The following is a 25,199-nucleotide window of genomic DNA, read 5'->3' on the forward strand; positions in this document are numbered from 1 at the left end:
AAACACGGAAAAAAATAGATTAAATGTAAATAGATATAATATTATATCTAATAATTAAATCTCATTAGATGTAAAAAATGGAAAACTTAAGATCTACTTTTAGATTTAAGCATATATATCTTATATATTTTTAGATCTACTTATGTAACAATTTAGATCTAATTGTAAATGGATCGATATAAATCTATATAGATTTACACTGGTAGATCTATCTAAATCTCTGTAGATCTTCAAAGATCAACTAAGATTTAAGTATACGTATGATGATCTATTTAGATCTACTGGTGCAGATCTATTTTTGAAATAAATCTGCATCGATAGATCTATCTGGATCTAAATGGACCCAAATAGCAAAGAAATGTTTAATAAATGTTTGAAACTTATTTTTTAAGATATATATTTTTAAAACGTTTCTAATTATGAGTGAAATCTGTTTTTATATATTTTTATTTAAAAAAACTCTATTTTAACGTTTATGTAAAATAAGTCTTGATTCAACGTTTATTAAATATTTAATTTTTTAATATTTTATTGATAAAATATTAATAAACATTTTTAAAATATCTTTAAAAATGAGCTTTAAACATTTATTAAACATTTCTTTGCTACTTGGGGATATGCTTACATCTAAGTAGATCTTGAGTTTTTTATTTTTTAGATTAACGAGATTTAATTAGATATAATTACATCTATTTACATTTAATCTATTTTTTCCCGGGAAGGTCGTCTATGTATTTTTATTTTCTCCAAACTTTTTGAAACTTTTCTTTGTGTTTATTGATTTTATGTTCTGATAAATGTTATTTTCTTACCATACATCTTGTAAACTTAAAAAAATTTATATATCTCTATTTTGCTATTAATAAATTTTTATTTTATATAGGTAGGTATATGATAGATATATACATATTGCGGTGTTATAGACAAGTCTCTTTTAAATAAATAACAAATAAAAACGTAGCAATACATTTTATTATTAATTGAAAGTACAATATTTGCGTTTATACATTATATAAAAAGTATATAAAAATTGTTGGAACGTAGAATGTAAATTGTAAAATATAATAATTAACATTACATAATTTGAATAAACATATAAAAAACATTAAAAATTTTAAAAATCAACTATAAATTAGTTACCTGTGGTTTAATTTTTCTTATATATATATTAAAATTATAAGGGATAAAATCCTTCTTAGTGTTATGCCACAAATATAATAAAATAATGAATTCCGATTTAATCTATGTTCAAACCAGAAATAAATTATAATATCTATTGTCATCAGCCAGTCTCAAAACATCGATATCTATAATAATGAGTAATTATTATATACCATATGCATATTACTAATTATAATGCATAAAAAGAAAGAACTTGAGATTTAAATACTCACGTGTTTTTTGAAGAATTATTGTATTCAGACTCAAATAAGATTTAAATAGAAGAATTTATATTTTAATTTCTATGCATACACATTTTCAAAGAGATTTATACTTGTTCTTCATATTTGTGTAATGTACTCTGAGTTACATTATAACAATATATTTTTAATCCATTATACCTTATCATCTGCATGTAAAAAAATGTGACCCTGAAATATATCAAATAAATAAAGTATGCACCTGCATGTTGCAAATTACATATTTTTTCTTAAAAGCAACTAAATAAATTTGTACGTAATAATTATATATATATATATATATATATAAATATATATTTATGTGTATATTTATAAATGTAATAAAATATATATATACATACGGAAAAAAGGCATTGAACAGGCATTCTGCCAGGCGCGCAAAGTTGTAGCAAAGCGCAGTCTGTATTGTGTATTTAAAATGTTTTTTTATCCCAGCTTTAGATTTATTGAGATATCCGTTGCTGTTTTTTATCTTTATCTTTTTACATGTGCTTTATGTTCCTCAGTTTTTGACACTTTGTTCTTATTTCTTTTGATCCTCCAACTGTGTTTATTCCTTCTCTCCTTCTATTGTTATTTTTTTTTGCAATTGCATATATCTTGACTCTTATCATAAAGTCCAACATTTGGATTCTATGCAGGTAGCACTCGTTGTTTGAGTCAAACCAATCTGCAGCTACATGATGCTGAACGTGTTTTATACAAATCTCAAGAAGATTTCTTTTCACATCTTTTAAATGCCAATATTTCTTATAACAAGAGTTGAATGCTTGAAGTTGAAGAGCAACAATATTTATAAATACATCCGTTGGCCTTGATAGCCATTCAACTTCTGGTCCATCTTCGTCTTCGTGTTCATATTCACGTAATTGAATGTAAATCTCATTATCATTTGATCCCTCCATCGGTGTTTTTATATTTGTTTCACGGCAGCTGTCGCACTTAGTATTTTTGTAATTATTTTGAGCAATATATCCTGCAAAATATGCAATTGCATTTCCTTCATATGTCCCTGGTGAATTACTGTTGTCGATTATATTTATTATAAAGTTGTCGGAATAGTTCTCTTCTGAATATTTCGTTATTTCTTCAAAAGCTGTCGCAATAAGATCATCATTATCGTCATTATCCATTTCAATTGGAAAACTTAATTCTTCTTGCAATTGAACAGTATTTATAGCTTCTATTTCACGAACTTCCGATGTACTCTCCGTTAACGAAAGCGTTTCTGGACAAGTTACGTTGCCTTTACCACTTCCGTAAATACATCCACTTGATAATATATGGCGCAATGTTAACCGTACCATTCTCGCGGTGGGATTACGGTTGAATCCTCCGCGTCCTCTAACTTTTCCGAATGTATGCTCTACGGAATCCTGGTTACATAGTGCTGTAGCGAGCTTGAAGTCTGGATAATGTTGTTGGATGGAACGATACATAGATAAAATTGCTCGCACAGTCATAATCATTCCATCAAAACACGGAGGTCTCGACATCTTGTCAGAAGAAATACTCCACTTTGAACACCATTCTATAAAAGATGTTAATAACTCTTCAGCCATTGCATTAGCATTTGATAACGGCCCCTTTTCTCCTTTCCAATCATTTAAATAGTACACGTTCATAGCATCTATTATTTTATTCATTTTGTATACAAAATCCGCAGATGCTTCCCATGAAGTACTTTTCAACACATTACTGTGACCTGCTGTTGATATTGATGCAGCAAATCTTGCACTTAACATTTGAAAAGCTCTTTTGACATTCATGGCTTCAAAATTATTCGGATAAAAGTGCGCGTAGGTAATGTGATTTAATAAATTTGAAGTGCTTAAATTTCTGTCAAATTGCCACGTTTCAAATAAATCATAAAACGACATTATTATTTGTCCGTTGACGTAAATATATTTATGCGATCTCAATTGACTAATCAACCGCTTGATAAGATGGGGCCAATCAAAGGAAGTAAAATAAGTTTCATTATTCAATAAAAAAAACGGTTGATGTGATGAAATTTTCCAATTACTGAAAGCTTTTCTGTTTGCTCCACCTTGGTCACATGTAATCAATTGTACATTTGCTCCTACATCTTTCAGTTTTCGCAAACATATCTCGGTGAGTTGAACAATTTCTTTATGCGTTGAATTTTTTCCGGTCAAAAAGTATGCTACTATTTGCCGCCAAGGATTTTCTGCATTAATACTATCAAGGCAAAATAATAAAACATGTTCCGCTGGTTGATCGCTTCGTCCTAGAGGTCCAAAATCTACTAATCCTTCAATAATGTCGTATTTTTTACTGTATTCTTCAAATTTTTTTATTGACATTTCATCAAATTTTAAGCAACAAAGTGTTTGCGAAGATGGTAGTTTTGATAAATTTTCTTGAATTTTCGAAAATATTTCTTCGCAGAATCCCGGTCGAATTTCTGTTTCTGAAATCCAATTTCTCACAGAAGATTCTGATGGAAGATTTAATCCTGCTTTTCTCATTCGTGAATATCCACTTGCGGAATAATAAAACATAAATTTCGCAAGCTGTTTTTCTTCTTTTGTATATTCTGCTTTTCCTTTGTGTAATTGAAGCCTTATCATTGTTTTCGCTAGTGGTTTTAAATATTTTTTTCCATGCAAAAATTCATTTACACTGTGCTTGCAAACGTTTTTCTTCCTCTGAGCTTCAATATTGCGACGTTGCAAAATTGCTGTGACATTCTTTTGTTTTCTTTTTCTTTGTATAAGAAGCTTTTTTAATCTCGAATTTTCTCTCTTTAATTTTTCGATTTCGGATAATTTTTCAATATACATTTCTTTGGAGGCAGACTTCTTTTTTGGAGGTTGTTTACTTTTTTTCTTTTTCAGCATGATCGCTTTCATTTCTACTTTTTTTTGAGAATTATTCTCCAAAAATGGAAATAATGGAAGTGGATTTCCATTGTTGAGCCATTCATCGTCATCTGCAAAGTTATCTCCAAAATTGCTGAAGAGTTCTTTTCCAGAAGGATAACACTTTTTATTCATGATCTCCATAATGTCTGGAAAAACGGTGTCAGAAATGACTTCCATCGGAGTGCAATTTCGATCATCTGAGTGATCAACATTTTGTTGTTCAATTTCTTCAATGCTTGTGGCTTCTTCTGTATTATTCTCACAGACAACAGAAATCTCAATATTCTTGGGAACCCATGGTATGGGATTTCTTCCAATATGTAATCTTGTATCACTTATCAAATCTTTTTTATTAAAATGTTTTGCGCATAATCCAGCTTTTCGAATAGATGCCGGGGACCACTCCAGTAGATTTTCATTACCTGTAGTTAAACATAAATCAACTAAGCTATCGTATACTATTTATGTCCACTTTTAAAATTTTACAGGCATGTAACACTTATTAAATACAGTCGAATGCCACAAATGCGAATGTGCGGAAACGTCTAATTTCTGATATTTTAATTTTTAATTATTCGGCTTGATTAATAATAAGAATCTCTTTTCTAATTTTACTGCTTTGCTTTACTCAGCCCTTTCTTACACTTTTCTATTTCACTTTATTGTTTTATTCTTTAATATATTAAGAAATTGGTCGGGTTACGACAGGTCTTATATTTATCACCGTCAAATATTTTCAAGATTTTTCTATTTTTACTTACCACAGTTTCTTATCCAAATATCAAATCTTCTATCAGTCTTTTGTGGAAAACGAAACAATTTACAGTTTTCTGATTTAACACTATCACAGTTTTTATAAAGGCATCTGTCGAATACTGAGATTTTCTTCATACTCTTATCCTTATCCATTTTAATCCACGAAAAAATCCTGCAACAAAAAACTTCTCGGCCGCGAACGGAAAACGACAGAAAAAACACAATCTCCGCGAATCTCCGTGCTTAATTGAAAAAAAAATCCTGCAAAAAATCTTTCGGCCGCGAATGGAAAACACATAAAAGAACGCTATCTCCGCGTTTAATAATAATAAAAAAAAATAAATAAATAAAATCCTGCAATAAAATCTCTCGGCCGCGAATGGAAAACACGAAAAAGCTATCTCCGCGTTTAGTTTTGAAGAAATCACGTGATTTTCTCAAAACTAAAATGTTGTTTAAACTGTGGATTTAATTAAAATCCACAGTTCCGGATCCGGATCTTGCACGTTTCACGGCACAATTCACTCCACAATTCGCAGTAACATGTATAAGTATCGTAGTTTAAATAACTACGATAAAAAGTCGCAAAAATATCACAATAAAAATAGCTTAGCAGCACAATGAAATAATGCTCGACAACGCCAAAGGCTCGCAGAGCAGTAGCCAGATTGAGCTTTCAATAACAAACGACGACGCGAGTCGTTAACAAATGATTGGAGGGAATACCGCACTGGACACAGGCGCTCCGCGGCTCCTGTTTCGAGGAATCGGAAAATTTAAAGATAACAGATATATTGTTTCTGTCTCTCTTTTCACCGATCCGACAACGTAGACGACACATTGCTCGCTTATTCTTACAATGGTGTTAAATATAATTTCAGATTTTTAAACTTTATATATATGTATATATACCCAGATAGACAGATATGCTGAACATAGCATGCAAATATTTTAGGTATACTTTGTGATGTAATTAGAATAGCATAAAATAACAAATAGTTACTTATAATTTTATGCTGTTTTAATTGCATACAAAGTGTACATATAAAATATATGCATTTCTATGCTTTAATAATGTCGGATTAATTGCATTATATCTCTGACAAAATCAGCATATTGTCGCAATTTTTACAGAAGATCTCTTTTACTTGCTGATGACACAAATGGTAATTTGAAAATCACGTAAAGATTACCTTTAATTTTTTAAATAAAACTATTTTTTATTTAATCTTCTTGTAACCTATCTGGAGAGCTTTTCAAAACACTATAATTAAATTTTTTTTACATAAAATACAAAATAAATCTTGTAAAATATTCAGTTTTTGATTATCTTATTTTAATACTTTTATGCACAGAATAATGGTATGAATCAATTAATGTGAAGAAAACAAATAGTTGCTTTAAAAAAAAAGTATGCAGCTGCATGTTGCAAATTATATATTTTTCTTAAAAACAATTGTGTTTTTTTTTACATCAATTGATTTGTCCCATTATTCTGCGCATAAAAGTGATTACCCAAAATTGAATGTTTTACAAAATATTTTGTATTTTATGTCAAAATATTGCAATATTCAAGCCTTATAACTCAAAAAATACTTAACAATAAAATATTAAATTATAATGTTTAAAAAAGTTCTTGAATAAACTACAAGAATATGCAATGAAAAATAGAGAATTCTAATTAAAAAATTAAAAATGATTTCTACATAATCTTCAAACAATTATCCAAGGTCAAACTAATGACACCTTCTTATATTCCTCTTAAGGTCAAACAACTTTTGCTTGAAACATTTTTTTCGTAAATTGATAAATAATCATAAATCAGGGTGATAGATTAAAATGAGACATGTTTGTATGTTGCTCTTTGGATTCTCGCACTTTTCTGCATCTCATCGCTTCTTAACCACAGGCACAAGCCACGTACATGAGAGTTCCGAGCTCCGGCTCCGGTTTCGAGGAATCGGAGAATTTAAAGAGAACAAATATATTGTTACTATCTCTTTTTTCATCGATCAACGACATAGTCGACACATAGTCGACACATAGTCAACATCTTATGATTACGATGACGTTAAATAATTGTTGATATTTTGTCTACAGAAAAATCATTAATGCTTATAGTTTATTAAATTATAAGTTTAATATATGTAATATCATAATGAACAAACGACAAATAATTAAGCAATAATTAAGCAATAAAAATCAATATATTGAAAAAATCAATAACGGATAACAGATTTACCGCATAAAATGCATATCATTAATTAATTTGAATTGTTTATACATAATTTAATTACTGTAAAATTACATTTTCAAATTTTTCTTACTTGTTATGTAAAATCTCTTGTTCATATCAATTATATACTTGTATATATACTGGGTGGCCCATTTTAATCCATCCAGTCGAATATCTCAAAAACCAAGCACGGAAGAGAAAAATGTTTCAGACAAAAGTTGTTTGGTTTCGAGGGAGCCATAAGATGGTGACAATGATTTGACCTTGGAAAATTATTTGAAGGTCATATAAAGGTCAACTTTAAAATCTTAAACGGAAACCCCCATTTTTTATTTAGTATTCTTATAGCTGACATCGAGAGCTTTCCAAAACACTATAATAAAGTATTTTTTGATTAAGTACTTTTTGAGTTATTTTATATTTTAATCTGACATATTTTGATATAAAAAATAAAATATTTCGTAAAATATTCAGTTTTCGATTATTTTACCGTAATACTTCTATGTACAGAATAATAAGATAAATTAATTAGTGCCAAAAAAAACAAATAATTGTTTAAAAAAATACATTGTAAATAATTTTCTTAAAAACAATTTTTTTTATACTAATTGATTTGTCTCATTATTCTGTACATAGAAGTATTACGGTAAGATTATCAAAAACTAGATATTTTACGAGATATTTAATTTTTTATATCAAAATATGTCAGATTAAAATATAAAATAACTCAAAAATTACTTAATGAAATAATACTTTATTATAGTGTTTTGGAAAGCTTTCGATGTCAGCTACAAGAATACTAAATAAAAAATGGGGGTTTTCATTTGAGATTTTAAAGTTGACCTTCACATGACCTTCAAATGATATTCCAAGGTCAAATCATTGTCACCATCTTATGGCCCCCTCGAAACCAAACAACTTTTGTCTGAAACATTTTTCTCTTCCGGGCTTGGTTTTTGAGATATTCGACTGGATGGATTAAAATGGGCCACCCAGTATATATATATATATATATATATATATACATATATGTAAAGATGTAAAGAAAATACATGGTTGCCTTTAAAAAGAAGTATGCACCTGCATGTTGCAAATTACATTTTTTTTAAAGCCAACTATGTATTTTTGATACCCCAATTGATTTGTCTCATTATTCTGTTATTTTGCGCAGTAAATCTGTTATCCATTATTGATTTTTTTACTACATGTGATATTGATTTTCATTGCTCAGCTGATTTTGTCTTTCATTTATTATGTTATTGTTCCGATGTTATAAACTAATCATTATTGATTTTTTTGTAGACAAATTTTTTTAAATATTTATTAAGTAATACATTTTTCATTATTTAATTTTTTTTTATAGTAAATATTTTACAAGTAATATTTAATGTTTATTCTTGTTTCTAGTATTTTTTATTTTGCGCAATATTCTGTTTTGTATTAAAATATTTTCTTCATAAAAATCGTATTTAAATGTTATGTTGTGCCTCCGGGAGAGGTACGGTAGTTGGAATCGTTTGCCGGAAGGAATTTAGGAATTCGGGCTCCGCCTGGGAAATACACGTACTTTAGTTAAATAATTCAGACACTTTCCACGTTAAATAAATAGATAAATATCAGCTTTATTTGTGACTTGGCTTATTTACAATGTTCCCGCACATTAATTCGCATCGCGTGTCGCGATAGCGGATATTTCAACGTGCGCGTGTCTAGAGTCGAGTTTCGGTCTCAAGACTCTTATTTTGAATCAAGATGTGCGCGTGATACTTAAATGTAAAAAAAATATTAATTCCTGATTTCAGCTTATTTTTATCGCTGTTAACTAATGTATATTAATATTGTAGTTTTATTAGTATACATATGCGCGCGCGTATGTATGTGTGTGTATATTTATTTATTTAAATTAATATAAATGTAGCTCGAAGAAGCATATTATGTCACGCTGTTATACGCAACGAGAAGTCTGCATGCCGCGTAACGCGTCGCTTCGTAATTGCCAATTTGCTTGAGAACGTAGTTACTGCATTGGCCGTTATGACGGTATGGCGCTGAAACCAGTGAGAAAGACCAGTCTCGCCTTAACCCGGGCCATTGGCTATCTGTCTATTCATCTGTGCTCTAGGTATGTTAGCGGCGAGCTTCGCAATGTCGCATGGCAACAAAAATATTAATTATGCATTAATTATATTTATATATAAAATATAAAGAAACATTCATACATTTTCATTGTAGTTCTGCAATTCGAGTTTTTAGGAGTCTGCTGGTTTGACCGACAAACGAGGTGTTGCAGTCCTTGCATGAGATCTTATATATGACGTTGTTACACAAATGATTAAGCAAATTATTTTTCTGTACGCAGATCAACGGTCTTAATTTATTTAAGCCTATGTAAGAAGTATGTAAATTTGGATCACGGACCACAGGCCCAAACTTTTCCGAAATTGTTGGGATATACGGAATGTTTAAATAAGATGAATGAGCGATGTTTTCGTTGTTCATCGAATTAGTCGTTTGTACGGTATCCGTATTGTTTACTTGTGTTGTAGTTAGTGTTTTTATACGTTCTTGTAAAGTTGAAAATATGAACGCAAGTGGATATTCGTTTGTAAATAATGTATTAACAACGAATTCAAGGTATTTTTGATGGAAACTTGAACGAGAGAGCTGGAAAGCTCTGTCGATGAGGCCAATGACCTTGCTCTTTGTATGGCAGAGAAGGTGTCAAGGTAAATATAACGAAAAGGAGGCCCAGCCCCAATGACCTTGACTTTGACATGTTAGGGTCATCGCCCTGAGTAACTCTTAAAAAGTTTTAGCTGTCGCTCGTTTTTTATTAAAAAGTTATAGTATTAGTATTAATATATTTATAGTATTAACAAAAAAAATTGAAAAATATAGCGGTATTGAAAGATATGTAAACGATTAATATGTATGTAGAAACAGTACATGTATAAACGAAGAAAAGTCAGCATTTAAGGCAGTGAATCGGTGATGTATTGAACACTCTTTTTGTTAAAGCAGCGAATAGTTGGTATAGAAAAGTATATATACAATTTTGTGTTAGAAAGCATAAATAGCTTATATTTAAACTCACTACGTCCATGCATATACTTTCCTTCCACATAAGAATTGTGGGGTGAATCTCGCTTCGCGTTGTAAATATCAAGTTTTTCATTGTTAGACTATGTACAAACCTTGATTTTCCTAAATCTTTGTTTGTTAATAACTTTTTAATGAGCAACGAGCGACGGATGAAACCTTTTAGGAATTACTCAGGGTAATGACCTTAACAATATGTCAAAGTCAAAGTCACTGGAGCTGGGGTGATTACGATAACTGTGGCCCCCTATTTGAAAGGTCGTTTCTGAAGACATTTTTGACGAAGAACACGGGAAAAATACTAAAAAAAATTTCCGACTAATAGTTTTCGAGATATATCACTTTAAGTATTGGACATGATAATAAAACTTTATAAAAACGGACCCAACGATGTTGACCTTGATATATGTTGTCAAGATTATGATCCTGAGTAACTTTTCCTTATAACTTAATCGGCGGTCTCTTATAATTTTTGAGATATTTAAAGTTAAAGTTTAATTTGAAACGAAAATTTGGTTTGGGTTATATAACGTAACCAAAACCAAATTTTAGTTTTAAATCAGAAATAGGTTTGGGTTAGGTTATATCTTTCGGAAGTGGAGCCCCCCGTAGGGGGGGGGGGCGGAACCCACTGCGTCCACGCATATACTTTACAATGCGAAGCGAGGAAATTAAAATAAATTAAAAAATTAAACAAATTTTAACAAAAAATGTCTATATTTTGAAAAAATATTGAATAAAAAATAAATCAAAAATTACATTCATGGATAAAAGCTACACATGGAAGATACTCGCGACAGTGATCTTCACAACATATGTTAAGGTCAAAGTCAGTGGGTCCGTTTTGTAACGTTTTATTATCATGTCCAATACTTTAAAGTGATACATCTCGAAAACTATTGGTCGGAAATTTTTTTTACTATTTTTCCTGTGTTCCTCGTGAAAAATGTCTTCAGAAACGACCTTTCAAATAGGGGGCTACAGTTATCGTAATTGTGCCCTGGGGCTGCGTCCCCTTTTCAGTATATTTACCGTTTTGTGTAATCATAGTCACTAAAAAGTTCAAAAAAAAAAAAAAAAAAAAATTTTAATCTAAAAATTAAATTGATTCTCCTTTCTTCTTTGTAAATTGCAACTTCGGGTGAAATGAATTAAATGTGTGCAATACTATGTTAAGCATGGAGAGAGAGACTGCCAGCATGATGTCATCAATGTATCTGTAGTAAAACGGAAGTGTAATAATTAGAATCTCGAGCGCCCTCGTCTCCAATTCTTGTAGCATAATGTCGGCAATGATCGGAGAGAGCGGAGAGCCCATTGGTGTGCCAAATATTTGTCGATAAAATACGTCATTAAATATAAAAAGTGTGGAGTCAAGAACGAATCGGACTGCAGCAAGAAGTTCATCACGAGGTATGATACATTTTCTCTCGATAAAATTCCGTCTTTTTTTAATACTGTCCATAGCAAGATCTACTGGGACGTTGGTAAACAATGATACCACATGTAATGAAATTAATTTAAATTTTACCTGTATGTATTTGTCTGTTAATTTTTCAATTAGTTGGAAATTATTATCTATGTGACTGGCAGCTGTGAGTAAGGAGCTATAAATTATATTATGCACGAAAGCGAACACGTATAGTGGAGTGTTTATTGACGAAACACAATGACCCGAAAAGGATAGATTCATAAACCCGGTTTATGAATCTTCGGTACTCTCGGTAATAGTTGGGAGTTACCAAGTATTATTAACAGATGCATGTACAATTAATTTTTTATATCGTACGTAACTTATACAGGGTGTCCGATAAAGATTGTGCCAACACTCGTGAGTGGTTACAGCACGTAAACTGAACAGAGAAGTCCTGTAATATTTTTTTATATAACGCTTAATAAAGGAGTTATTATTGAGTAAAGGGTAAAGTCTGATCAATTAGTGCCGACTTTTAACCGGTCGGTAAGCCGCCCGCCTGATAGTACGCACCGCCGTAGCGACGAAGCGCTCACGCACACTACCAGGCGCGTGGCTAAAGGCCGACGCTAATTGGTAGACTTTACTCAATAATAACTCCTTTATTAAGCGTTATAAAAAAAATGTTACAGGACTTTACTGTTCAGTTTACTGTACTCTACCCGCTCACGAGCGTTATCATAATCTTTACCGGACCTATATAAATTACGCTATATAATTTTATTTTTGTTCTTTGTATTAACATTTTTGTTACTCAAATTTATAGTTGACAATCCACATTGTATACGTTTTCTGTAATTCACAGATGCTGAAGATGGTCCAAAATATAGAGCCGAAACATTCATCCCAATAAAAATTTTAATTATCAAGAAACTTACGTATTGCTTACCGCATTAGATTCTTAATTAGCTTGTTTTCCTTACGTTGTATTTATTATCATACCCTTCTTATTGTAAATATTTCATAACAAGTGCCTGACGGAAGGAATTTTCAATAAAAATAGGAAAAAAACAGAAATATGTGTCAAGTAATAAGTCAGACATGCCGTAACAATTATCCATTCGTGGCACTGATGTTTGAAAGGCATTTTTATCTTTTTAGCCCTGCAAATAATTGCTAAAAAACAATACTTGAGAACTAGATAAGTAAAAGCAACTAGCAACCCAAGAGATTTCTTGACCGTTTTGGCTTTTGAATAGGATGACCAACTCTAGATCAACCAATTTCGGGATATCGACCTTTAAAAATCGGAACATAATAAAAAATATTGGGATTTTTCTATTTGTATAATTTTAATTATGAAATATAATGTGGTTATAATATTGCAGTTTTATTGAGTTTTCTTTTTATAATACCGGCTAATACTATAGAAAGAATCAATTTTCGACATGGAAATTCGTTTCGTATTTAGTTTATTTTAAATTGATTAATTTGGTAATTGACTCATATCTTGACTCTTATCTTCGGCTTATACTTACTATTCACACTTAACGTTAAACAATCAACAGAACATAACCTTCTATTATTTTTTAATAAAAATAATCATTAATTTATAACTAAACTGATAAAATTCTTAAAATAAAATTAAAGAACAATCATCAACCATAAAAGCAATGAAAAATCAACATAAAGTTTTACAGTTCTACAGACCAACTGATTGCTTTTGTTTCAATTCAACTACGGACCTGAATTTTAGTAGGATCTATTATTGTATTTTATATTATTTATTTTATGAAAAATCGGGACAAAGAGCATTCCGTCTAAGATTCTTTCGGAACGTTTCTAATGAGAGCCGAAAATCTGAATGTCCCGGAAAATTCGGGATAGTTAATCACCCTATTTTTCGATATTATAGCTAAACTTTTGTAAATGCTAGATTTAGATAGATTATGTATACCGATAAGGGCACATCTTCAATTTTAAATAGTTTCCAATATGGTTTTAGATCTGCTAACGGCATAATCAACGTACGTTATCGAGATGATCAAAAAGTCAAGCAATATACAGGATATTCGAAAAGAATGGGACCTCCTATAACAAAAGTTGTAGGGATCAGGAAGGACTATCTTTTGGTGACCTTGAACTTGATCTTGAGGGTCAATTGAAGGTCAACTTCCTTTTCTTAAATATAAACCCCATTTTTATTGTATATTTTTGTAGCTATTCTCAAGAATAAGGTATTTTTTCATTAAGTATTTTTTGAATTATTTTATATCTAAATGTGACATATTCTGATATAAAAAATAAAATATTTGGTAAAATATTTAGTTTCCAATAATTTTATCGTAATATTTTTATGTATAGAATAATGAGACAAATCAATTAGTACAAAAAAACAAATAACTGTTTAAAAAAATACATTGTAAATAATTTTCTTAAAAACATTTATTTTTTTATATTAATTGATTTGTTTCATTATTCTGTACATAAAAATATTACGGTAAGATTATCGAAAACTAAATATTTTACGAGATATTTAATTTTTTATATCAAAATATGTCAGATTAAAATAACTTAAAAAGCACTTAATATATAAAATATCTTAAAAAGTACTTAATGAAAATATATTTTATTATAGTGTTTTGGAAAGTTTTCGAGGTAAACTACAAGAATATGTAATGAAAAATAGGGGGTTCCACTGAAAAAATTCAAAGTAATTTTTATATGATCATGACGGTCCTATTCAAGGTCATACTAATATTATTATATAATACGCCATTTAGAGCTCTACAACTTTTGCATGAAACATTTTTCACGAAAATGCGTTGTTTTCTCAAAAAACTGCTAATACGAACGCTCTGTTACACCCTGTATACAGGATGTATCCTAAAAAGTGGGTAGTATTGCACTGGGGGATTCAGGACACAAAAATAAGAGTAAAAGTTCATATGTCCGATATTACCTTGTTTTCAAATTATAGTTTGTTTTATTTTCCAATAGAGTTAAAATAGCATACTTGGTTATCGATGGATAGGCCGTGCTGGTCCTATTGCCTGGCCAGCTTGCTCTCCAGACCTGAATCCATTCGATTATTACTTGTGGGGCATCTAAAATCCATTGTTTACAAAACACGTTGACAATGTCGAAATACTTCGTCAATATGTTGAAGGTGGTTGTTGGAAAATTCAAGCAATAATTTTTATTGACAACGTCAAGATACTTCGTCAACGTGTTGAAGATGGTTGCAGGAATTTTTGAAAAAGTCAGACAATCTATGATGAGATATGTTGAAGCCTGTATTCAAATTAGAGGTAGTCATTTTGAGCACTTCCTGTAACTATAATTATCTTAATTTTATTGAAAAATAAAACAAGCTATAATTTGAAGACATCGGATATATGTTTATATCAATTTTTTTTCTTATTTTTGTGTCCTAAATCTTTCATTGCAATACTTCCCACTTTTTAGGATACATCCTGTATATATATATATTCAGAAATACACCAACAAACTTTCAGAGATTGTCGGGGCACCCAAAGGATCATTTTTTGTAAATGGACCTAGAGTCGGAAACGTGTCGTTACATCGCTATGATAGATAGAGTGTTCGAGAAAGGTCGGAAATATCTCGAAAAATATAAGTTTTATGACATTATTTTATTAAGTTTTATTAAGTTTTATTATATTAAATTTTATTAAAAAACTGTTTTAGACAAAATTTGTAGGGTGTAAAAAGATCTATTTACTGATCTTATGAGTTTGACCTTGGGTTAAGCGACGTCAAGGTCAAGTCGAGATAGTCTTAGGCAAGATCGGTAGCTGATCCAGCCAATAAAGGCAACCTTTTGGCCTAACCTTAGCGACGCTATCCAACTCAAACTCATAAGGTCAGTAAATAGATCTTTTTACACCCTATAACTTATTTCTAAAACAATTTTGTATAAAACTTATATTTTTTAAGATATTTCGAGATATTTCCGACCTTTTTTGAACACTTTGTCTGTCGTAGCAATGTAACGACATGTTTTCGACCCTAGGTCCATTTGCAAAAAATGATCCTTTTGGTGCCCCAAATAATCTCTGAATGTTTGTCGGTGTATATCTTACCCTGTATAACTCAAAAAGTACTTAATGAAAAAATACTATATTATAGTGTTTTGAAAAGCTCTCGAGATAAGCCACTAGAATGTGCAATAAAAAATGGGGGTTTCCATTTAAGAAAACAAAGTTGACCTTCAATTGACCATCAAGATCAAGTTCAAGATCACCAAAAGATAGTCCTTCATGATACAACTTTTGTTCGGGTCATTTTCCGTGAAAGTGCGTACTTCTGGAGATCATAGGGGGTTCCATTCTTTTCAAATACCCTGTATAAAGTTAGACATTCATCAAAAGCTAATATATAAGCTAATGTATTAAAGATTCTGTCTGTTAATTACTATGTACGTCAAAAAACGCATTTCAACTCGGTGAGATGGATTTAATAATAACACTTCTACAAGACTCCCAAGTCCCTGGGTATTTAATTACGATTATTGCCAATTATTTTAGTTCAAGAAAACTCGTCTATGATACGAATGTAAGCCGAGTAGAGGAAAATAAGAAACTCCACCAGGACTCGATCTCGCTCTCAGCCAATCACTCTGTTACTAAACCAAACAGAGTCTCACGTCACCGTATTCGCTCAGCTCGTTATATAGATTTTTCTTAGAATCTTATACGAACAAAAAACAATTTAAGTTACTCTCACAGTAAAAATCCAACAGAAATCGTTATTGGATATTTTCCTGTGGGATATACATATGTATGATGGATTGTTCATACTAAAGTTTTTCTTCAACGAGGAAACAACGAAATCGTGAATTTTGTGGATAAAAACACAAAATTTTTGGTATCTGTCAAGAGGACCGAGACTGTGCAGAAAGACGCAAACTTAACATGTTTGGAAGCAATAACCAAGAGTTAAAGAGTAAAAATCTTCATATTGTAGAAGAGAAATGCGACGCTATATTATTTATAGGCGAAAGCATGTGATCCTCGTAGTTAAAATCAATGGAACGATGGTTAAATTACGTGGCGTAATCAAATATTAAGCGAGGTGATACCCGACAATCCATACTTGAGCGTGCGATATAACTCAACATCACATAACTGTGATTCTTGAACTTTTATCACTTTGAATCATTACATTTGCTTGCTCTAAAGGCTATTGTTATTTCGACAGGGGTAGAGAGAGAGAGAGAGAAAGGGGGACGGGGAAGATCGAGAGAGAAAGAGAGAGAGAGAGAGAGAGAGAGAGAGAGAAAGAGAGAGAGAAAGAGTGAGGGGGGGTAGAATGGTGGAAGGGAAGGAGGAGGAGGGGGAGAAGGAGGAGACGAGAAAAAAGAAAAAAGAGGGAGGAAAGAAAGTAAGAAAGTGAGTGAGTGAGTGAGTGAGTGAGTGAGTGTGAGAGAGAGAGAGAGAGAGAGAGAGAGAGAGAGAGAGGAAGGAACAGGAAGAGAATTAGTTATTATATATTATATAAAATTTTATTATTATTATTATTATTATTATATATACAGTATTATTCTGTAATAAAATCAGATAAATAGAATTCTTTTTTCCTTCTAATTATTCTATTAATTACTTTACGATTTTTTTTTTCTAGTAAATTCAAGTATCAAAAAAATATCGAGAATTAATAATTTTAAAATCAAAACTAAACAGAAGCTTTTTTTTATGATTAAAGTATGAATTTTTAAAAATAAACTTTTTAATTAAGAAAAATTATTTTGATTAAAAAAGAAACGATCAAAAATAAATTTTCAATTAAAAACGGCATTTTTACTGTGATGAAAAATTTAAACAGAATATTGTAAGTGCAACAGATTAACATAACAGAAAAAAAAGAAAGTTGGTTATGGTTAATAAACATGTTGTCATTGAATGTAAAAATTATAAAGTGCAATTTACGCAATAAAATTAATGATTTTTTATTTTCTACTTTATGATGATATGATTACGGTTTTGTACCTTGTTCTTATCAAATAATGATCTGCATATGTTTTGGTAGAGATTGTAGGTGAACATTTTACGCAAGAAGTCGAGCCTTCTTTCCAGATTCTTGCTTTTGTTAGCCATATCAATGGACACGACATACAGATTGATAAACCATGATAATGAATATTGATACATCGGATTAATATTGGATAGATCGACAATGGAATAATAAAGCGTAGCGCTATATTTGGCAATCGGCCGATAATTTTGTCGGAATTCTTCAATTTGTAACGCTGTTTTTCTTGCAGCCACCTGCTTTCTCTTAATATCGGTTGATAGAATCTTTGATGAATCTAAAATCTCAGTGGCTTTTTCATCCTCAAGAATGCTAACGCCGGTAGCCGAAAGTATTTGTAGAATATTGTCCTCCACCTCTTTCAGAGTTTTGCTATTTAAGGCGCTTTGTATAATTAAATATTCGCGTTTCTCTTGTAGATCCGGCTGTTCTTTGGCAACCACAATACCCAATAGTTGATCTTCCAGTGCTTCCAGCGTTAAGACACTGTTGATCAGTGTTATCTTATTAAAGATTTCAGGTGAATAGTGAGGATTACGAAGTTTAGTCGTGATGTATAATCTAAAGCACGGATTATATTCAATATTCTTCTCGCCAAGAATAATATACAAGATTCCACCAGATTTATATGTCTTTCGCATCAAAACAGGATCCAGTGTAGCATCCAATTGCTCGAGAACATTTTCGAGCAAAACTGGTTTACCTAACAAAATAAGAAATAATAAGAAATCGCTAAACAATATATTTTAGAGAAAAATGTATTATTTAATAATTGTATTATGCTATATAGAGTATCCCGAAATTAAATGTCAAAACTTCGGGAGTGTGTGAAGAGTCGATAAACTAAAAAAAAGTCCTTTAGAAATCTGGACAATTTTGTTTTGTTTTGGAGAAAATTACAAAAAACGAAACAAAAAAATATTCAAAAGAGAAACGTAAAACAACATTAAAATTATTAAGTTTCGAAAAGTATCATGAGATAAAAGGTGTAAAGCGTGGAATTAAGAAAAGAGAGTGAATTAAAATCTTCCTGAAATGAAATTAAAGGATTGTAAATAAATAAACGATAACGCGAAATTATTGTATCCTGTTTATTTTAGTTTTTTTTTACATTTCATTAGGGAAGCGACAACATGAATAAATAAATATAAATAAGTAAGTAAACTAACAAGGGGAAGGCACGGGTTGGGAAATTCAGTTTGGGATCAGCCTTTGTGTGGTGGTAGTGTACCCTTAGGGTGTACTGAACAGTGACATTTTCTTACAATGCTTCTACAACATTTTTATTATGTTACAATTTGCAAGATTGTAACATTGTTGCAACATCATTAAAATATTCCGTGCTATATGGGTATCTACATACAGAGCATTTCTGAATCCATGTTACAAACTTTAAGAAATGGTAGGACTCAGTGAAAGCATCGTGTTTTATTAAGCAACCTCAGTCTTCCTCAATTTTCATCTTTACGTTTTCAAAAATAACAGAATTTTTCCTGATTCGGTGAAAAGTTTCATTGATCCAGTCAATCAGTTCCTCCCCGGGGGAGGTCCCCAATGTCAACGGGGATAACGGACACAGTACTTTTGACATGTCCCCAAAGGTAAAAGCCGAAAGGATTAAGGATAGGGAAAGAGAGACCTATTGCATGGCTTGCATGCTCTCCCTATCATGAACCCTCTTTATACCTCTGGGGATATGTCAAAATTACTGTGTATACAGATGCCACCTCCGTTAACACCAAGGGAAAACTGATTGATCGGATCAATGAAGCTTTTCATTAAATCCTGTCATGTTTGAAAACGTGAGGACGCGTTGAAGGACAGGAATTGTTCAATAAAAAACGATACTTTCATTGAGTCCTATTCCTAAAAGTTTGTAACACGGATTCAGAAACACCCTGTACGTTAAATTAGAGTGTCTGATAATAATCGCCCCATCCGTAACGTGCACGTAGAGCGGGTTAAGCCGAGTAGAAAAATCCTCTAGCGTTTTGTGATTTCCGCAATAATTTTTGAGAAATTAATTTAAAAAATCGGCCAATGCATGCGAGTATTAGCACGCTGCAAGAAAAGACGTCCGGCGTAGTATTGCGGTTGGGTCGCGTCACGAAGCAAAAGAGGGGCGAGAGGAGCGGATAGCAGTATGTTTATATACATCGCGGAATGCTGAATTCTTGTATAAAAAATAGGAAATATTATTCGTAGCGCGACTCACAATCGCGATGCCGCGTGGACCGTCCTTACTCGCAGCGCGCTAATACTTGCGCGCATTGGCTGATCTTTTTCAATTAATTTCTCAATAATAATTGCGAAAATCGCGAAACGGTAAACTTTTCTACTCGGTTTAACCCGCTATATCTGTATATTATAGGGCGATTATTATCGGACATTCTGTATACTATATTTTCAATATTTATATGGTAAAGAGAACACAGCATACTAATGTAAAAAAACCTTAGTAAACATAGATTGAAAGCTCAACCGTTTCTGAGATATAAACATTTATATTAGCATCATGATTGATCTATTGGCTTCTACGTGTTGCATGCGATGTGAGAAGATAATCTGTCTAAATCTTTATCTCTAGTTCTCATTAAAATTTTCTATTTAATATTTTATTTTGTATTAATAATAGAATAATAATTATTTTTATTATTAATACAAAGTAAAATAACAAGACGAATATTTTAATGAGAAATTTTGCTACTAGAGTATTGCGCTATTACATTTGTGATACGCCCATTCCTGAGACTAAGTGACACGCTCTTTAATTACGAGCGTTCGGTGCTACATTGCTAAGACGCAAGCAGTCAGAGGGGAGCAGTAAGTCTGAGTCAAGAAATTCGGCTGAAAGTTGCAAGTAAATCCCAGCACTGATCTAGACCATGTGAAACAAGCAGATGGATTAAATACTTAACTCTAAGGTTCGCGCAATAGACTTAAGAGTTTAAGACAAAGGATAAGAAGAAGGACGGGGACAATAGTTTACAGATGAAAGTACGATCCATAACAAGAACTCGCGATACTTGACCACGTGCTCGCCTGCCTAACCACTCTCTTATGTTATCTGTTTGAAATAAATTTCAAAGGGAATAATAAAAATGCCAACTTAGCCGATCATAACGGACTCTCCAATAGGCTGGACTTAACTTCTAAAAACAGAAACCTACATCAATAGACGCAATCTTCTGGACCTTCTTTTGGAAGGATGACACCTCCAACTCATGAGAGAGGCAATAAGTAAAGATTTGATTTGTTGAAAAAAAGTTCTGGTCGCCTAATAGAGAGGGTACATGAGGAGACGATAAGATTCGAAGATATGTGAAATTCTCTCGAAAATTCATTTTGTCTTCAGTTTCTGATTGATTTAGTTCTTCTGACTGGCTCTAATCTCAACCTAACAGTTAGCTATAGTCCTTGGTCCATCATTTTTTTTCTTCTCTCTTGTCATTTGTCAATTTTCTTCTCTTCTCTTGTTTTTTTTCTCTTATTTCTCTCATTTTCTTATCCTTCCTCCCGAAAGAAACAGTTTGTTGCTAAATTTGAATCTTCGATTAATACCCATCCATAAATATTTATTAATTTTATTATTAAATTATTTCTGTTTATTAAATATTTGTATTTTTTTTTCTTTGAATCTTCTTTTGTAAATCCTTAAGTTTGATTAGCCAGGATCTTGATAACTGTCAAGATTGGCATTCACGCTTATTGCTAGACTCAAGCTATTCTTTCCCTTTCGCGGATCTCTAAGTGTGATGAGCCGGGATCTTGAAATAATGCTATGATTAGCATTCATGCTTAGCTGCTAGACCTAAAAGAAAATCTTCTCCCACCACCGAATATATATATATATATATATATATATATACAGGGTATCCTCGACCATCCGTACACCCTTTTTAAAAGAAAAATAAATGGTTTTTATCAAAAATCGCGAACATATTTTAAGTAAATCGGGTATGCTTTATCGAATGATGATCTTGAACTTGATCTTGAACTTGATCTTGAGGGTCAATTGAAGGTCAACTTTGATTTTTTAAATGAAAACCTCCTTTTTATTGCATATTTTTGTAACTTATCTTGAGAGCTTTTCAAAACACTATAATAAAGTATTTTTTCATTAAGTACTTTTTGAGTTATTTTATATCTTAATCTGACATATTTTAATATAAAAAATAAAATATCTCGTAAAATATTTAGTTTCCGATAATCTTACCGTAATACTTTTGTGTACAAAATAATGAGACATATCAATTAGTGTGAAAAAAACAAATAATTATTTTAAAAAATACATTGTAAGTAATTATATATTTTTTCTTACCTATGTCTCTCTTATCTTTCCAAATCCTCAACCTTCGAGGATTCCTCCTTCTCCTCCCCCTCCCATTATTCGCAATCTCTCTAGAGTCTCATTCTTCAAGGATTTCTACTTCTCCTCCGATTATTCATACATCTCCTCAGAGTCTCTTGATGATTACCATTCCCCCTCCTCCCTCTGAATATTCATCCGCCTTCCTTGAGTTTTATCAACCGCCGAGAATTCTTACTCCCCCTCCCCCTTCATGTTACGAATCATCCTATCTCCCAGGAGCGTCGTACGATTTTGAGGAAGCCCTCCAGGACTCCAGGACTTCATGGAGGAGTTACCAGACCTCAAAGAGGAACCGGAAGATTTCGAACAGAGATCTTTCGATACTGAAGAAGAGTCAGATTTTCACGAAGACCAGGCTCAAAAAAATTGGTTCAGATATCTCCTGGAACAGTTCTCTCCAATTCCCGATCTGCTTCCTGAAGAGGCTTACCGCGTAGGCCCAGATTTTGCAGACCTTGATTAATTCCGTCGTATCTTTTGAGAAAATCCTCCTGAGTCTACTATCCCGTTTTTTATCTCAGATTCTCAACTTCCAATAGGCGTCCCTATAGGAGCTTGTTATAGTCCGAAAAAGCTATACACGAATTACTAGATATAAATTATTTTATACGATAAGGCATTGCTCAACGTGTAACGCGAATACAGATCACGTTACGAGCGTTGACCGAGCGAAGCGCTGATAACGCGAGCCACGCGCGAAGCCCGAGCGACCATGCAATCATTTCATTGCGAAAACGCGGAAATCAGGACAAGCGGAAGAAGAACATTGCGAAAATGCAACGTAGATGTCCTACTTAAAAGCGAAGTAAAAAGGAATAAAGACATTGCGAAAATGCAAGCAAAGAAGTCTTACTTAGAACTCCTTAGTTTGCATCCGGATCTTGCCAAAATCGAGCGACACGACACATAGTCTTGTCGCTAAACGATCCCCTCCCAGGAAACCAAGGGAAGATAATAAAACCCATCGCTAACGAGCGGCGGGCAGTCTTTATCATTAATTAATATTACGCGGGCAGTCACAATAACTATCAAGCGGGCAACCTTGATCATTAATTTACCTAACGCGGGCAATCTTTATTCGTAATTACCTCCACGCGTGTGAAATCGCTAACAATCGCGAGTGTCAAAGCAAGTGTCGATAATTATTATAATATCGAGTAGCCACGCAGTCGGCAGAAATACATAGGAAGAAGCGAGAAGCGAGTCTCGAAATTCGACTCTAGACACGCGCACGTCAAGATATCCGCTATCGCGATACGCGACGCGAGCGAATGTGCGGGAACATTGTAATTAAGCCAAGTCACGAATAAAACAGATATGTATATATTTATTTGAATTCAAAGGTGTCAGAATTATTTAAATAAAGTCAGTGCAGTTCTTGGGCGGAGTCCGAATTCCTAAATTTCTTCCGGCAAACGGTCCCAACTACCGTGCCACCCCGGAGGCACAACAAGCTTTTTGGATGAACTTTTCTCCTCCCTCCAAATTAAAATTCGAAGATCTATAATATTATTTTCCTTTCTTTCCCATTTATTTTTTTTCTGCTCAATAGTTTATATTGTTTTATTAAAATTATTCATTGTAAATTTCCAACCTGAATTTAAATTTTAGTCCTTCCTCTTTTCATGCCGGTTGATGCCTTCTGTGCTAATGTATCACCTGCGAAAAAAACATTTACACACTCACTCACACACTCATATACATATTAGATTTTAAGAATAACTAAATTTTATTTCTATCGTGTAATACTTAATATTAAATACTTAAATAATGTTTCGCATCTTTAAAATTTGTTGTTTCGTTTTTTTGAATAAATTGTAAGATTTAACTTTAAATCCGATTAGTTTATTAACCCGAGAAGGGTTAATTTCTCCTTCCCGTACTCCGAGATCACACATTCAATTCCCTTAAAGGGACTTAAAGACCCGAGAAGGAACCACCGAACGAAACGGCCTACTGATAGAGTAAGAGCAATCCTTCCGGCCGTTAATTTGTCTAGAGTTCTGTACTGTTCGTCCGACTCGGAAACACTTGTCTCGCAAAAGAAAGAGAGAGTGTGTTTCGAGATAAGTTGCGTTTCTTCCCGACTCAATTCTCCACGAGTCCGGACGTAACAATGCTAACATATAAAAATGTTTATATTTCATTGTCAGAAATGGTTGAGTTTTCAACCTATGTTCAATAAAATTTTTTAACTCAGTATGCATCCTATCTATTATATAAATATTGAATGTTTTTTTCGAATACCCTGTATATATACTTTATTGAATATGCATATATATTATAACATATATATAATGTCTTATTTTATAATCAATAAAATATTTTAAATGTTAAACAAAAAATGGGGTAAACATACGTAAAAGGTTACACCTCATCGATTTAATCATCACTTAGATATGTTGTAGGAGAGAGTGTTCTGAGTAATTCCCCATAAGAATCAGTAGGGTCGGAGTTGGTTTGGGAAATATAACAAATTAAAGTTTCACAGTTTTAATGCTATTCTTTACGTATTATAAAAAGAAATAGGTTTGCGTTAGGTTATATCTTCCGGAAGTGAAGCCTCTTCGTAAGGGAAGCGGAACCCACTTCATCCACGCATACACTTTCCCATCCACACAACAATGTAAGGTAGACGTCGCTTCGCGTTGTAAAGTATATGCGTAGACACAGTGGGTTTCGCCTCTTCTCCCCCCCCCCCTCTTCGGGGGACTCCACTTCCGGAACATATAATCTTCCAGACATATAACCCAAAGCCATTTTCAGTTTTAAAAGTAAAATTGAAGACATGACTCAAAAATTCATGTAGTCGCATATTGAAGCTGTTAATGAACTGCGAGAAATAGATGAAACCGATTATTGACAAGATATCTATGATCATGTACCTATCCCGTAAACGTAAACAAATACTTTTTCCATACCTACCCTACAACAAATACAATATACACAAACTTCACTT

General features: G+C 32.2%; 1 protein-coding gene across 1 annotated transcript in view; it reads right to left on the reverse strand.

Annotated features, from left to right (window-relative positions):
- The window catches only part of Dhc62b (Dynein heavy chain at 62B), a 962,114-nt gene that overhangs the window by 206,006 nt on the left and 730,909 nt on the right, over positions 1-25,199 (reverse strand). The window contains exon 29 of the mRNA XM_070302893.1: positions 17,826-18,571. Within this exon, the coding sequence (XP_070158994.1) occupies positions 17,826-18,571 (746 nt within the window). The remainder of the gene's footprint in view (positions 1-17,825; positions 18,572-25,199) is intronic.

Source organism: Polyergus mexicanus, unplaced genomic scaffold (genome assembly GCF_030449975.1).
Source record: "Polyergus mexicanus isolate NDT 795.1 unplaced genomic scaffold, iyPolMexi1.0 SCAF_10, whole genome shotgun sequence".
Lineage (NCBI taxonomy): Eukaryota > Metazoa > Arthropoda > Insecta > Hymenoptera > Formicidae > Polyergus > Polyergus mexicanus.